At 42.3% G+C, this 15,649-nt stretch overlaps 2 protein-coding genes across 3 annotated transcripts; one reads left to right on the top strand and one right to left on the bottom strand.

The window, feature by feature from the left end:
- Nucleotides 1–438: 438 nt before the first annotated feature.
- Nucleotides 439–10,303, bottom strand: terb1 (telomere repeat binding bouquet formation protein 1). 2 transcript variants are annotated; one of them, XM_086109633.1, is made up of 18 exons: nucleotides 10,045–10,303; nucleotides 9,580–9,663; nucleotides 8,929–9,039; nucleotides 8,306–8,437; nucleotides 8,012–8,143; nucleotides 7,862–7,922; nucleotides 7,678–7,775; nucleotides 7,466–7,594; nucleotides 7,236–7,388; nucleotides 7,041–7,172; nucleotides 6,602–6,727; nucleotides 6,158–6,503; nucleotides 4,928–4,995; nucleotides 4,772–4,843; nucleotides 4,448–4,699; nucleotides 3,065–3,136; nucleotides 2,817–2,882; nucleotides 439–869 (listed from the first exon to the last, which is right to left on the bottom strand). In XM_086109633.1, the coding sequence occupies exons 2-18, from the start codon at nucleotides 9,659–9,661 to the stop codon at nucleotides 862–864; spliced, it is 2,040 nt and encodes a 679-aa protein (XP_085965759.1). In that variant the 5' UTR covers nucleotides 9,662–9,663; nucleotides 10,045–10,303; the 3' UTR covers nucleotides 439–861. The 2 variants fall into 2 exon arrangements, with proteins under 2 accessions (XP_085965759.1, XP_085965760.1); XM_086109634.1 differs by having other exon boundaries at nucleotides 9,580–10,303.
- Nucleotides 10,248–15,339, top strand: pdp2 (putative pyruvate dehydrogenase phosphatase isoenzyme 2). The gene is made up of 8 exons (XM_086109649.1): nucleotides 10,248–10,701; nucleotides 10,796–11,002; nucleotides 11,146–11,265; nucleotides 11,590–11,876; nucleotides 12,067–12,172; nucleotides 12,327–12,563; nucleotides 12,784–13,083; nucleotides 13,612–15,339. The coding sequence occupies exons 1-8, from the start codon at nucleotides 10,630–10,632 to the stop codon at nucleotides 13,873–13,875; spliced, it is 1,593 nt and encodes a 530-aa protein (XP_085965775.1). The 5' UTR covers nucleotides 10,248–10,629; the 3' UTR covers nucleotides 13,876–15,339.
- The last annotated feature ends 310 nt before the right edge of the window (nucleotides 15,340–15,649 follow it).

Raw genomic sequence — 15,649 nt, 5'->3', positions numbered from 1 at the left:
GTACCTGAAGACATTAAAAAGATAAATCCATCATGATCATTGCATACAGTGGCCTTGAAGTGCATAACGAAACAACCCACAACCCAAACCCACAACAATAAATGAACAAACAAAAAACTCAACACACCGTGCTGATTTGCAGTCTACCACGGAGTTTTTCAGCACGAATGGGACAGGTTATCTGATTCACCCGAAATGTGCCATAGCTGTTTTTTGCCAGAAGTCCAAAGTCTGTTGGAATGACATGAGTGATTGCTGCTGGCAGTCACGTACCAGCTATCCATTTTTGACCACTTACCCTGTTCAGGGTTCACAGCTAAGCTGGAGTTTGTCTCAGTTCATTTTGGCTGAGCACATCCTGTACTGGTCCCTCAAGTCAATCTCAGACACAAATCCACAAATAACTATTGCCTCCTTTTGCTCACTTCAAGTCTTCAATCAGCCTAATATCTTTTTTTCCCCAGAATGCAGGAGGAACCCGCAGCACCTATAGACCCAAATGCAATAATAAACTTAAATGAATGCTGTACCTCACTGACAGTGACAATCAAAACTGCGTTAGATGGAAACAGATAATTAGTTGATATACGATCAGAGACGAGGCTTATCCATATGTTTTAATTAAGAAATGACAACAAATTACTAACGATATGAACAATTACTAACAATGACCATGCACCCGTAGAAGTGCAGCAGAAATAGCTTGCATGTGCAGTAGAACAACTCATTACTCAGCAGACGAGAACAAATTTGAAGATAAACTACAGTGTCGAACTGAAGGCTCAGTAGCCAAAACTGTTTATGTTGAGTCTGATGAAGGGGTACAGAGTCTCTCACACACACGGTCAGCATCCTGTGGCTTTACTTGTCTGAGGACAGAAAGAAGACTTCGCTTTGATTTCCACTTAATGGTTTCAAATGATACAATTCCACAATTGTGATCTCAAATGGCATGATTAGGATAGAGAGAAACAAAAAAATGGGATTGAGAATCTTCAGAATCCAAATCAGACCATTTCAAATGCCATATGAGCCGTACCTTATTGGCTCGCTGCCAATGGATCTGCCAGAACACAAATAAATACAGTACATCGGGGGGAAAAAAATGCAGGCTCCATCGAGCGAGCCACGAAAGAATCACTAGCACAGTTCAGTTGTCTTTCTTTTTTTTTTTAACCATCTCAGAACTGTTTGTTTTCCAACATTTATTTGGGTAATTTTTTAAATTCAACTTTTATGTGCAAAAGTTTAATTGAAAAAAAAAATCCTCTTTGTATAATAAAAGCAAACATGATTATCTCTGTGGCAACCGTGTTGCATTTGCAAGGTCAGGGACTGTTTATAAAAACTTGCCCTTTTGTGTGTCAAGGACACTCTGAAATCAGCGTTTTATAGATCCGTGTTACGAGTTGCAGAACATCCTGATGCTGCGGTGTGCAGTTAAGTGTTACAGTATGCATGTAATGCCAACTAACATGAAATAAAGTGTGGAAGGCTTGATGGCAGTGGTGGTTGGGAAACAATCAGGCTTGAGTTTCGCAACCCTTCTTTCTCTAGTGTCGGTGGGAAAAATGGGAAGCTTTTTTTTTTTTTTTTTTTTTTTAGAGCTGAACAATCATCAGGCAGTGGGCAAATTCAAACTTGTTTGATGGGAACTGATATTTGCTTTCTTTTTTGCGCTTCATCCCTTTAACCTTTCTGGCAGCCAGTTGAAGAGCAGCACCACAGTCACGCTCTCTCGAACAACTTTGGGGTTTGACAGTTAGCGGCGGGCTTGCATGTGTCTGTCATTGCGCTACCAAGCAAATTGCCCGCAAATTGGAAAATAGAAATCACATTTCATCTCAGGCATGACAGCTGAGTGACAAAGAGTGCATTCATCAAACACGACGCTGAGACACTTCCTCTTGGCTCAAATCTGCAAAAACTGGTGAAGGAAGGTTCGATTAAGGGCAAATATGATCACATAATTCGCACTACGCCATACGTGTACAAAATAGAATCAAAGGCAAGGCAGCAGCTGTCTAGAATCTCGTGGCTGTGCAGCTCCCAACCGGCACTGGCCTGCACTGTGACAACACTGGCTGCAATTCAAACATTCCTTCTGCTATTTGGTTTTTAGTTTGACTGCTCCCAGCAAACACACACACACACACACACACACACACACACACACACACACACACACACACACACACACACACACACACACACACACACACACACACACATCCAGTCATTCAGCCACAGGGGATACACACTCACTGTTCACCCTGAGGCAATCTCAGGAAAGCCCATCTCAAATTAGTGAGAACGTACATTGGAGTTGAATGGTCATAAAGTCACAAAATACGAAATTGGAACATTTTCTGAAAAAAAAAGTACCTCTAACGTTGCACAGAAAAAAAAAGATTAAACTGCTGTGGGATAAATGAGCACATTTGTAAATTTCCTATATACTACACACTATATTAGAGTGTGTGGGTCTAGTAGATCATTTTAAACATTGGGGTGTTTTTTTCCCTCCCAATACAAGCTCAGTTTCATCCTTTTACCTAAAGTTGATCAATCTTGAATGTGTTTGTGTCAGTGCAATATGAACATACCTTCACAATCTACCAAGAGCTAATACAAGCGATGTACAGTATCTTTGAGGCGGTCTTTGAGGTCGTGAATTGCAGCTGTGTAGAAGCGCCTCACATCAAACTGAGAGCTTTTTTTTAAGATTGAGTATGATCGCCTTTCAGCCGTAAGTGTGCGACGTTACATTGGACACGCTGCCGCCGTAATGAATAATAAATACAGTATATACGTACCGGACATGTTGTGAAAAGGGAACCTTGGTGTTTGAGCTCCTCTTTTCATCGGGACCAAGTTGATTTCTGTCAGTGGAGATTGAAGACCGACAATTCCGTATTCGCAAACTGTCACCAAATATTAGTGATGGTGAATAACACACCACGCAATAAATTGTTCAATTTCAAGTGGGGAAAAGTCAACAGCCTTCAAACGGCTGGCTACATAGAAGAAATAAAGAAACACACAGGTGCCGTGCCATTCTTACCATTCTGCCAGTTCCAAATCCTTTCAGGCATCTTTTGCTTTGATCCATTATAGGTGGGAATCAGGATGACATCTGGATGGAGGAATAAGTTAGATTTTTTGAGCAGGGATGTTGATAAATGACAAAGGAAAAAATGAAACATTTGCAGCACGGTGTTTAGCACGTCTGCCTGACAGTTTTGAGGTTCTGGCTTTGTTGTTTGACTCAACTGTGCGGACTTTGTATGGTCTCAAAATGTAGGTTTCCTCTCATGTTCCCAAAACGTGCATGTTAGGTTCACTGAAAATTGTGTTAACAGACTGTGACGTTGAGCCGAATAAAAATAACATTTGACATGGCCCGCAAAGCTATTTAAAAAAAAAGGCGGGGGGTAGCATGCCTAACAACTTATACTCTTTTTTTTATATGGAGCTCTTCTAGATAGGCAGAAAGGAACTCTCTATCAACTAAAATGGTAACATTTTATTTTCATAACGGTGCATAAAGATGATTCCGTTTCAGTAGCAAAAAAGATTAATGCTCCATGCCGAGGTTTGATTTCTGAGCATATCACATTAGCAATTCTCAAATAGGCACTGCTTTAAAAATTGTCAGTTGACTATCGATTGATCTTGTTTTGGTACCGAATGAAGTGATCTGCTCAGGTCAAGGACGGATCTATTCTCGTGGAACCACTCCAAAATCCTGAAAAATCTATTTTCATTACCATCTTTAACTCATTCAGTAACAGCCAATTCTGGACCAAGTCTGTAAAGACGTTTAAAAACGTCTTTGGGAGTGAATGAGTTAATAGAAAGCTGTGATGTAGCAATGCTACAACGTGACGATAATGTAAAGGGTATGTCAAAAGCTACTGTACACTTTCTCATCTTTTGGACAGATGTGAGGCCATCAGCATTTGAAATCTTAGCCTGTGCAGTTTTTGTAAGAACATCATTCCCTTGCCTGTGGTTGTTCTTGTGTTCCTGACTGCAGTCCATGCAGCGTGTTTTGGAGTTTTGATTGGTGACACAATTTGGCAGAACAGACCAGTCTTAAGAAACTTGCCATAAATTATACTGGAGCAGTTTGACAGCCATGAAGCTCCTCAAACTGGCGCTCAACTGCAGTGGTGGACACAAAAAAAAAACTCGTCAGGTGACGATTTTGTGAGGCCTAAGCTGTCAAATGCTGATGGTGTCGTGTCTGTCAGAATGATACCTGCAATGAAATTGTAAAATGAAGCGTATAGAGACCTTTGGGATACCTTGTGTCAACAAAATATAAAATTGCTGGATGGATTGATTGGTTTTAGTGCAAAGAAGCACTTGCATCCTTTCATTTTTCGGTTTTTGATCCACAGAGGAAAAGGTTTGGACTCCCAAGTACTAGAGGACGGATTACTTTTTAAATTCAAACGCGGAAGCCTCCAGCTTGCGAGCGTTCTCTGTGGCGCCCCAACAGACTCCTTCTCTGGTTTCAGCTGGGTCGGTTCCAGCATTTCCAGCTCTCCCTCCATCAGAGATCGGCGTTGGGGGGCGTTGAAGCGCGCTGTCGCCTCCAGAAGGACCTTGTGCATTTCGCACTTATGATGGCAGGCATCCAGGACAGAGGCAAAAGTGCGACTGGTCACTCTCTCAAAAGGCATCACGCAACCTGAGGGAATGAAACCAATTGAGAAATAGCATGAGAAGAGAAATGATTTTGTGACACATACTGTTCTCTTACCTGCACATCTTTCACCGTAGCGGGATTGTTCCTCGTGCCTTTTCTCCACAAACATGTCACTGTCCTGCAATTCTGAACATCGCGACATGGCATTTAAAACAGGAAAACCAACACATCTACTTGAGACGAGCATGCGTTTCATTCTACACGGCTTACTTTCTCCATCACTGCATTTAATCGCCCCTGGTACTTGGTGGTCTTGCTCTGGAGAGTTCTTTGGGGGACTGGAAAAAAAAATGGTTACCCATGCTTAGCGTTATCAGGTTACAGGCTGCATGAAAGAGTTAAGGACTTCATACTGGGAAAAATTTAGCATATCGGTAATTGTTTGTGTTTTGTATATACTTGGATTGTGCAAGTATGTACTTTTTCATTTGATTTACTTATGCTGGGCAGTAATGGCTAGAGCAAAACTGCCACTTCAGGGGTTGAAATCCAGGCTCTGGTCTTCCTATGGAGAGTTTGATCTCCACTGTGGGTTTTCTCTGGGTCCAAAACCATGCATGTTGGTTTATAATCTAAATTATTCTTGGCTGGTTGGGTGTTATGGCCAAGAAGTATTTTACATATAAATAACACCGGGGGACACAATTTGTCTTGCATTAGGTCTGACAGCTGTTTTGAACTCATTTTTGGAATCCAAAACTGATCTCAGTTTTTCTCTACTGCGTCAAGTTTTTGAGTAGTAGGATCGCCATTCTGTGTACAGTGTGCAGGTAAATAAAACAATAAAATGGAATAGTTCTTAGGTTTGAAAACTTTAAAAAATATGCATAAACCGAAATTGAATTTACAATTAGTGGTGACAAGCTTAAGAGAAAAACCAGCACTAATCCTCCTCATCTTGACCTATTGGGAGCGGCATGCACCTCTCACCGCACTTGTCTCAATTGTGACTGCACAAAAAAGTTGCCACTTGGCTGCAGATGAGTCCAATCGTGATCAGCTCTTCTCACTACAGTGGAATTTTGCTTTCTGTGAGGAGTTTGCATGTTCTCCCCGACCCTGCGTGGGTCGGGGAGAACTCTAGGTGCTCCGGTTTCCTCCCACATTCTAAAAACATGCATTGGAGGCTGATTGAACACTCTAAATTGTCCAGAGGTGTGATTGTGATCGCAAATGGTTGCCTTGTCTATGTGTGCCCTCCGATTGGCTGGCAACCGGTTCAGGGTGTACGCCGCCTACTGCCCAAAGACAGCTGGGATAGGCTCCAGCATGCCCGCGATCCCAGTGAGGATAAGCGGATCAGACAGATGCTGGATGGATTGATAATGTTACTACTCTGTTAGGAATTGTGATAGTGTACGGCGGGGTCAGCCATGTGAATTTGGAATTTCGGCATAAACTCAGGACCCCCTGTAAAATGTAAAGGACATATGTTCCAACCTGTCTACTGTAGATGCATCGTGGCCTCCCTCTAGTTGCTGTACATGGGACTGTATCAGCGATCCAGTTCCGTGACACACTGAACATGACACAGTCCCTCTGCCGGTTTTACCCTTCTCTTTCTCAGCACATGACTTTGTATTCTTGTCATGTCTTCCTCCTGCTTCTTTTTCATTTTCCTCCTTCGAGTTGACTACATTGGAGGAATCGCAATTTTTCAAGACACAAAGAGCCTTGGGGTTGAGCTGTGAGGTTGTAAGAAAAGAAAATGGGTCAAACTCTTCAGTGGCTGCTGTGGTAAGCTTCTCATCTTCTCGCTTTGCGCCGGGGATTCCCAAGGCCGTGACTTTGGAGGCAGACAAACAGATTCCACTAATCAACACCCAACTCATTCAATTATACATTGACCAATAGGATCTCATTTGATGAATGCCTCGGACTTACTAGCCTGTTTGCAGGTCTGCAGTATGAACGTTGCGAACTTTCTGACCTCCTCGTTTGCATCTTCAGCGAGCAGCGTGATGATGAGTGGAAGGCCGCCACACCGCAACAGTTGGCACTGGTGTTCCTCTGCGGAAAAGTACGGTATTCAAAAAGGGCTACTGCGTGAACAGTTATTTGTTGATATGTGCCCTGGGATTGACCAGTCAAGGCTATACCTGGCCTCTATAAAAGTTAAATAAAAACTGTACCAAACTAAATGTTTTTTTAAGTTCTTAAAGATTAACTGCAAATGCATTTAACTTAAAAGTGAAATACAACGGAACTGTACTGAGGCAGTGATTCATTTATTTATTTTTGCATATCACTTAGAGGCAAAATGCATACCACATGGACGAATAGTTAAAAATTCTGTTGTTTCCGCAGCCGCTGAATTTCTTACCAGAAGCTTCGGTGAAATGGCCCAGTAAGATGAGCACCGCCAGTCTGTCCTCGCAGTTGAGGTGCGGGCTCGCCAGCAGGGAAACGAGATGATCCACGATAGCATAGCGGGCCAAAACTGAAGCCAGGTTTGCTGATTGGAAATAAGAGGCAAATTAAATAGTTTACTGTGAAATGTCATGAGGTTAATCCTCACCGTTGTTAGCGATACAAGCTGACATAGTTTTGATTATTATGATTAAAAGCTGGCAAGACAACGGGCTTGTGTCAGATTCAGACGCCAGACGGATCAGCATGTGAACAAGGGTCTCTAACACTTCGATGGCGGCCAAGCTCCTTTGAACACGTTCTGCAAACACAAAGTACCTGTTGGGTATCATACAGGGATTTTTGCATTTGACAGTTTGGAATGTTGCCTTTACTTACCATTGTTGGCAACAGTCATCGCTATGAAGGAGCAAAGGTATCGAAACACCTCAAAGCAAGGCAAAGAAATCTGCTGAAGCCACATTTTTATTTTGGGAAAGGATGACACACAGACCCACTGAGCCTCCTCTGGAGTATGTGGGGAACACAAAAGTTGGCAGAGCGCTTCAGTCAAGCGTCATAATGCTGAATTAAATATTTCATTGCAATACCATTCTGAGGGTTGTTGACACATCCACAAAGCGCATTGGACACTGATACCCATAGACAGATATGAGCAGAGTCCGCTGTAGATTCAGGGAACATGTTCCTGAAATGGTGTCAACACAAACATTTACAGTAGATATTTGCTTGACTTCTGCGTGAATACAACAATACTGATTCTTTGGCACGTACTTGAAGAGGTTCAGCAGAAATTCTATGCAGCCTGTGGTTTGGGCTAAAGTCTGCCCTGCCTCTGGAAAAGAACCACTATTGATGAAGTTTTTGCTCTTGAATAAGTCAAAATTCATTTCTTTCCATTTTGAAAGTGAGCTTGGGTCTTACTGTTGTTGGCTACCAACACAGACAGTAAATAGACAGAGACGCTCTTCTGTTTAAGCGAGGCATCTTCTTCCTTCATGTAGCCACAGAGGTCCAGAAATATCTCCCTTTGACATAGACTATTCTTACAGTACACTTTAAGAGGAAAAACACATGGTTGGCACGTGTACTGTATGGATTAAACGCAGCAAAAACTTTCTGTTTTAGGGTACAGTGAGTATTTTAACATAACAATGGTCGAGTCTTATCACAAATATGCCACTGTGAGTTGTTTGGCATTGAAGACATGGTGCGTACCATTGGCCTCCGCCAAAGTGCCGAGTGTGAAGAGCGCAGTCTGCCTCACACTTGGATGAACCACATTGGATTTGAAGAGACTGTACACAAACATCACACCTCCTATTTCTCTCAACAGGTCCACATTGTGATCTGAAATCATACATAGTCAATGTGAAACACACTAAAAAAGAATGAAAATGGGCAATGCACTGGGCCATTTGTATTTATCATAGATATACGGTGACAGGAAGTCAGTGTGGAGATCAAGAATTTTGAAAATTCGATGACAGGTTTGCGATACATTTAGGTTTTTTTTGGAGGGGGGCAAATGTCCTTTGTGGAAATGCTTCTCTGTTTTTATCATCGACAGAAAATCTAATTTAGAAAATGCCTTTAGATTAGAATAAAACAGTGTAACCTGATTATTTCTCAGTATACTGCATCACCTCAACCCTTACGCTTGATCCGCCACTGCGGTAACCCTTTCTCTGATTGGCTGACAAATGATAATAATATCCACTAAGTTGATGTGTCAAAATTACCAGGACGTTTCAAATGGAAATGACCAGGTGATATTTATCGCCACATCTCAAAGAACAGGGAAAAGCTTTTGTAATTTATCAAATGATAGTTAAGTTTACCTTTTTTCTCACATATGGAGTTGATGGTGACAAGGGCTTGTTTTTGTAGGTCTGGACAGTTCATCTGGAACTTTAGACATTCCAGCAGCAAAGAGAGATCTGTCTTTGTAGCTGACATCACAACCGCGAAACATAAGCCAGATGTACATCAATACATATACAGCTACTCAGAAAGTTAACACCGCCTCTGTTAATATACATACATCAATGATTCCCAACCACAATGTGGCCTGAGAGATCATCAGTGCGCCGTGAAAAATTACCCAAGTTCACCGAAAAAGTCAGAAAATTATTATGTCCAAAATTAATGTGTAGTTCTTCATCTAGAGCAGTGACCTAATGACAAGCACAATTAAATCATCCTCCAGTAGATGGCACAAGATGCACAATGTACTGTATTCTACCCACGTTTCCCTTCATCAACAGAATAGTACTGTTGTGTTCAACTGAATAGGTACACTCTAAGTACATTTGAGAGTAAAGTGAGACCAGATCAACATTATTTCAGTATACTGTAGAAACTTTTTGTGGCATTTTGTGTTTTATAGTCTTCCCTGAGGTTTTCCTAATGTTAAATACTGTATGCACTCTGACTCAGTAAATTGAGAAACACTGATAATTGTGCAAATAATAAGAATACATGTGACTCACTGTTGCAGCTGCTGCTGTAAACCACTGCATCATCTGTGCTCTCTTGCACTGGTTCAGTAGTTTGAACTCCCAAGTGATACATTACTGTAATTGTTGCCAAGAGTTAATTACAGTCAAATAAACTTCGTTTTGCAGAAGTATAGCAGTTAGCAAAATCGAAATGATGACAGTATACACAATAAACAACTAATTCAATGACCATTAATGGCTATTTTCAAAAAGACATGACGTGAATTAATGTTTACTTGGAAATCATCACCATTGCTCACATTTAGATAGTAGCTAAAGCTCAACACGATTTGTGTGTGTAAGAAATAAACAGATCAATATGTGAGTCATAGATGTTCATTTCCAAATATGGACCAGAGATTGATTCAAAAGGTTTACCTCGCCTGTGTACATGTTTTGTTTTTCTTAACATAATACAGTACAGTAATCAAGACAATAATCTGGAACTCCACTTACGTCACTTGCACACAAAAAGAAAACGGCGTCCTCTAAAACGGCCAATATATTCGACCGACTTCAGTTTTATTAATTTATCTTTATTTTATTCCAGCGTAATGACGTCCTAGCATCCCGTTATCAATTTTTTTGTTTTAGTTCTGTGAACACAGATATATATTATTTGTACTTCCTTCCTACAAGTTTCAACGATCCCACCGGACAACGTCATCGATGACGTTATATTACGTCACTCACATGCCTATCCGTCCTGGGTATCGTTTTGTTCATTAACTACTTTAATAAACCGCCGTGTGTGTGTTTTGTTACGTGACAACTACTTTATTTACGCCGTAGTTTATTTTTCATATAATGACGCTTTAGCTTGAGTTTTAAATTATACGAAAGTCGCGATTACCCAGAACTAGCATGCTACGCAAACGTTAGCTGTTGTAACCTACGTAGATAACCAAATAAACATGGTTTCACCTTTCGTCTAATTTCGCAAAGCCCCCCTGGTTGTTGCGCGTGCCAAACTTTACCCTGTTGTTCTCCTACACAGGGAAACGACTGGTTAAGTTTACAATAGCATCCAAGTTATAAGAAATGTTGAGGCGTTCGTACGCCAACATCATTGAACGAGCGTCAAGAGGCAGGGACATCCCAAATGCACTCCAGGTTTCTATTTCGCCTTTCTATCTATACTCATTCATTCAGTCATTCATGCGTTTTAACGAGTGATGTTTTTTTGTTGGGTGCGGGGGGTTCTTAGTGTGTCTCCCACGCAATCTTCCCCAAGCAGGCATACCAGCATCATCAACCTTCTTCCTGGGATCTGTTGTCCAGAAGATACGAGCACAAGTTGAGCAAAGGTCTCACGCTGGCAGCTCAAAGTGGACGTCAGCTGTCAACACATCAGGATTTTGACTTTCAGCTCAGCCAAGTGCAGATCGACAGTATTCTGCGGGCAAATGAGCAGGTAATAACACTGGCACGCTGAGGATGACCTTTGTTGGCACAGTGACTGCCGCTCACTTTCCTATATTGGTGCATTGTATGTTGTTGGAAAAAGTACCATACCTTGCTGGATTTTTGTTTGAGCTTTTATCATCTGTGTTACAGAGTGTGAGCGTGCCAGAGTTTGATGTACGAGGCCTCAGTCTAGTGCGAAAGTTTGAGAGCAACTACTTAGCCGCCAACACGCCCAATGAAGACCGCCGCAGCTCAGCCACCTGTTTGCAGGTATTCAGGCTTTCTATGCCAATACCCACTTTGGAATGCCTGTTATCTTATCAAGCAGTGGACATACATACGCAAGCTTCGGGTCGCTTTTTGAACCTTACGACTTCTCTGTAATTGATCATTTCACAATTGACAATTATTCTGAGAATATTCTTAGTATAGGCCAAACATTTGAACATGCTACTCTGTATGTGTGAGGGCTCCCCACTAACCTTTGTACTGGTAGCAGTGGTGCGACCAACTTTTTCAGTTGGTCAAATCTGATTCCAGTGTCTCTACATGTCCACCCCACTCAAGTTGAAATGAGGAAATCCCTCTCCCCAGGCAAAGGGCACACTGTTTGCCGTCTTCGATGGCCATGGCGGCTGGGCGTGCGCGCAAGCAGTCAGTGAACGCCTGCTGTACTACATCACTGTCGCCATGATGCCCAAACGCAGCCTGGAGGAACTGGAGACATGCATGGAGCACGGCAGGCCAGTCCCGTCCGTCCTGCAGTGGTATAAGCACCACACCGACTTTAATTACCGTGACTCGGCTTCACTCTACGTCCACCACCTTCGACTCTTCTGGCAGGAGCTTTTGGACAGTCACGAACATGGCGAAGGCATGTGGTATGTTCTAAACCTCTCCCTGCTTTACAAACACAAACACTAGATGACAAAACTTGAATTGATTGATGGAATGATACACCAGAAACTAAATTCGTAGATAAATTGGCAGATAGATATACTGTAGATAGATACAGTAAATGGGTAGACATGACATTGTTATACTGTACATCCAGATGTATTGTCTCCCCAGCCCTTCGGATGCCATGCATTACGCTTTCAAGCGTTTGGATGCCGACATCTCCTTAGAGGCTCAAGTTCCTCTGTCCAGTGACTTGATGAAAAGCACAGCCGTTCAGGTAATATTGCAACTTTTTTTTTTTTTTTTTTGACATTTGTATTTTTTAACAGTCTTAGTAGCTCCTCTGAAGCTAAGATGTGGCCCGTAATGGAAATGAGTTTGGTGCCCCTGTGCTGGGCTAATGTACAGTATGATTGTGATTCTCTTTCCAGGTTGCCTTTGCTGGGTCAACAGCCTGTGTGGCTCACGTCGGCCAGGAGGGGATCCACGTGGCGAACGCCGGTGACTGCAGGGCGGTATTGGGGGTTCTGGAGGCCGACGGCACATGGAGCGCCGTGCCCCTCTCTCAGGACCATAACTGCCAGAACCAGGCTGAGCTAGAGCGCATCAGGGCCCAGCACCCGGCCTCAGAAAGGCAGACTGTGGTCACGGATGACAGACTTTTAGGGGTGGGTGTTCTTCCAAGCACCCCAAAGAGTCAAATTAGGACCAGGTCATGAATTGATTTTATCAATTCATTCAAGTTGCCATTAAAATTACAAAATGACTTTTTTAAATTAGTCACTTCCATAGTTCAAAGCTCCTGCTTAAAAAACGATTTTGTTTTGCAAAAATCAGACACTCCATTTTAAGGACCTATCATACAGTTTGATACATTTTCATCGCCAGGTTTTGATGCCTTCACGAGCATTTGGTGACATGAGGTTCAAGTGGAGTCTCGAGTTGCAGCGGAGCATCCTCGCTAGCCTAGAGTCCGACGTGGACCCTGACTCGCTCAGCCTGTACCACTACACCTTACCCAACTACCTGTCGCCACCCTACCTGGATGCGGCTCCAGAGGTGATGTACCACAAAGTGAGGCCGCAGGACCGCTTCCTGATCCTGGGCACCGATGGCCTGTGGGACGAGTTGAGTAGTCAAGAGGCGGTGCGGCTGGTCGGCGAGCATCTGAGCGGTGTTCACATTCAGGTATGCATACTCACAAGATGGATGCTGTACGCCAAGGTACAAGTTTTAAAGGGAAACAATAGCACACTTGAATAAGAATATTATAGGGGTGGATTTGAATGTCATTATCTTCATCTTTTGTTGCAATATGTTCAAAAAGTATATTCACCTTTTGTAGGGGGTGGGGGGATAGCTATCCATTCATTCATCCAATTTCCAATTCGCTTATCCTCACGATAGTCGCGGGTGTGCAAGACCCTATCCCTTCGGGTAGTAGGCGGGCTCCACCTTGAACCGGTTGCCAATTGCAGGGCACACATCGACGAACAACCATTTGCGCTTATACTCACACCCGCAATTTAGAGTGTTCCATTAACATGTATGTTTTTTCACCGTGCCGAATGTCTGTCGGAAGCCTGTTTAGTCAGCAAAGTAGTCTAGCCTGAAATCATTTCGACCCTCTGCTTTCAAACATGACAATCAGTCATGTCTCTATTGTTTTCCAACAACAGAAGACAAAACTCCCTTTCTCATGATTTCACCCTCCAGGGTCCGGTCTCTCAGTCGGAACGTCAGCTGAAACTGGGCCAGCTGCACCAGCTTCTGCTCAAGCGTCAGGCCCGCCTCTTGCCCGCCTCAGACACCAACGTTGCCACGCACCTCATCCGGCACGCCCTGGGTACTGGTGAGTACGGCGAACTGTGCCACGAAAGGCTGGCGTCCATGCTGGCCCTGCCACAGGATCTGGCTCGAATGTACCGCGACGACATCACGGCCATCGTGGTTTATCTGAACCCACAGGCGATTGACTGACCGAGTGGCTTTACGTTTTCAACATAGAAAAATCCTCTGATTTGTTCCATGAAGTAGTATTGTTTTATTTTCAACAGTCTATTCGCAATGATTTTTTTCCCAATCGGATTTCAATCTCTGGTTCATGACAGAATTGGCAGACAGTTTTGGCAACATAAAAAAAAGTACAAATTCAAAACCAATTAATTTTTTAAAATTTCAAACACGCTTATGAACAGTGCACGTTTTATCAGATGTAATTTGTCGTACAAGTTTTGATGTGTTTGCCGAAGCCCTATTTCAGATACTCAAGCACCCGAAGTACATTTAAAAAACAGAGCAAAACTTGTTACAGACAGGTTCAATGGGGTTTTTTTGTTTTGTTTTTTGGTCATGTGATAAGGTTGTATTGTTTTTGTATTGGTAGATAGTTTCTCGAAACGTTCTACTCTATAACTGTGACGGAATATTGACGATTTTAAGAGATTGTTTAGGTAGGGTAAGACCTCGCTGAAGGCCCTGGTACCAAATGCACAACACGCCACTGTTATTGATACTTTACAGGCTTTTGTTTGTAAATTTGCACAGCCCTGTTTCAGATTGTATCACATCAGGTCAAACACAGATCATGTGAAGAAATGGTTCAGAAACGCACATGATGATTTCTATTTAGGGCATTTTTACCTGTACTATGACACCTGTTGAGAATTTCAATTACCATTGTCTGGTTTGTTTTCTCAGGTGTCAAACTGGTTTTCAACGCATGCCAAATTGTAGTTATGGTTGCCCTTGGTGGCGGAGTTCTAATGCTGAGATCGCATAAATGTATTTTGATTTGGGCTGGAAATGGTAGGCCAGGAACGTTTGTTGTGTGCTCGTGGTTTATTCCACAACATTGAGTGTAGTTAGGGAACAAACATCTGTGTTTTTTCTGTAAACAGGGACAGATTTAATGCCATTTGAAATGAAAAATCAACAGTGTCAATCATTTTGTCAGGAAAGTGCAACAATAGCTGTTTGAAAAGCGTTAAGTATTATGGTATGAAATATTTTAATAATGACATTTGCTATTGCTTTTTCTCCATTTGAAGAGGCAGCTGTAGCTGGAATTTGTGTTTGCACAGTGTATGTCATTTGGCTAGCCGTGATGTCTAGTAGCCAGAAGCAGGGCAGTACTGTTGTTTGTTTTCAGATTAGGCATCTGGCAGTTAAACTTTCTGTCCCTTACCTAATATCATCATCTGTGAGGAAATACTGATCATGGCCACATCGTATTACATGATTGCTCATGCATTTTATTTTGAACATTTTTTTTAAAATATATTACTACTTTTGAATATGAGTCTAGCAAAAACTGGCAATCTCGCTCTGTGGACAATCCATGTGTTACACTGTCGAATGTAAATGTACTTTCCTCTTTGTGTCACTGTATAATTTGACTTTAAACTAAATGAAGGGGAAAATAAAAGACGTATATCATACAAAGATGGGTTGTGTGCTTGTTTGATGACAGTTTCTTTGCATCGAGTAAACGTGTTGCTGAGTCAGTGTGCTTGTGTCGGGTTTTGTCAATGTGGTGAAGCTCATCTAACTGAGCTCAGCTCACTGTGTCAGAAAAGTAGAAAAAAAATTGTTTTCTGCCTTTTAATTAAACAGGCTCCCTGAGGTCTGACGTAAAACATAGAAACACTAAAGAATTACAGCACACACTCCGGTTCAAATCACACCCTTTTGTGGGAGCAGTCTTGTCTCCTGCTAATGGTAGGTACGGCGTTGGTAACCATGACGACAAGAG

The sequence above is a fragment of the Hippocampus guttulatus genome, chromosome 4 (genome assembly GCF_054856545.1).
Source record: "Hippocampus guttulatus isolate MCC_2025c chromosome 4, RoL_Hgut_1.0, whole genome shotgun sequence".
NCBI lineage: Eukaryota > Metazoa > Chordata > Actinopteri > Syngnathiformes > Syngnathidae > Hippocampus > Hippocampus guttulatus.
Note: the sequence above shows the minus strand (reverse complement) of the source record. Positions and strands in the feature narration are given on the sequence as shown.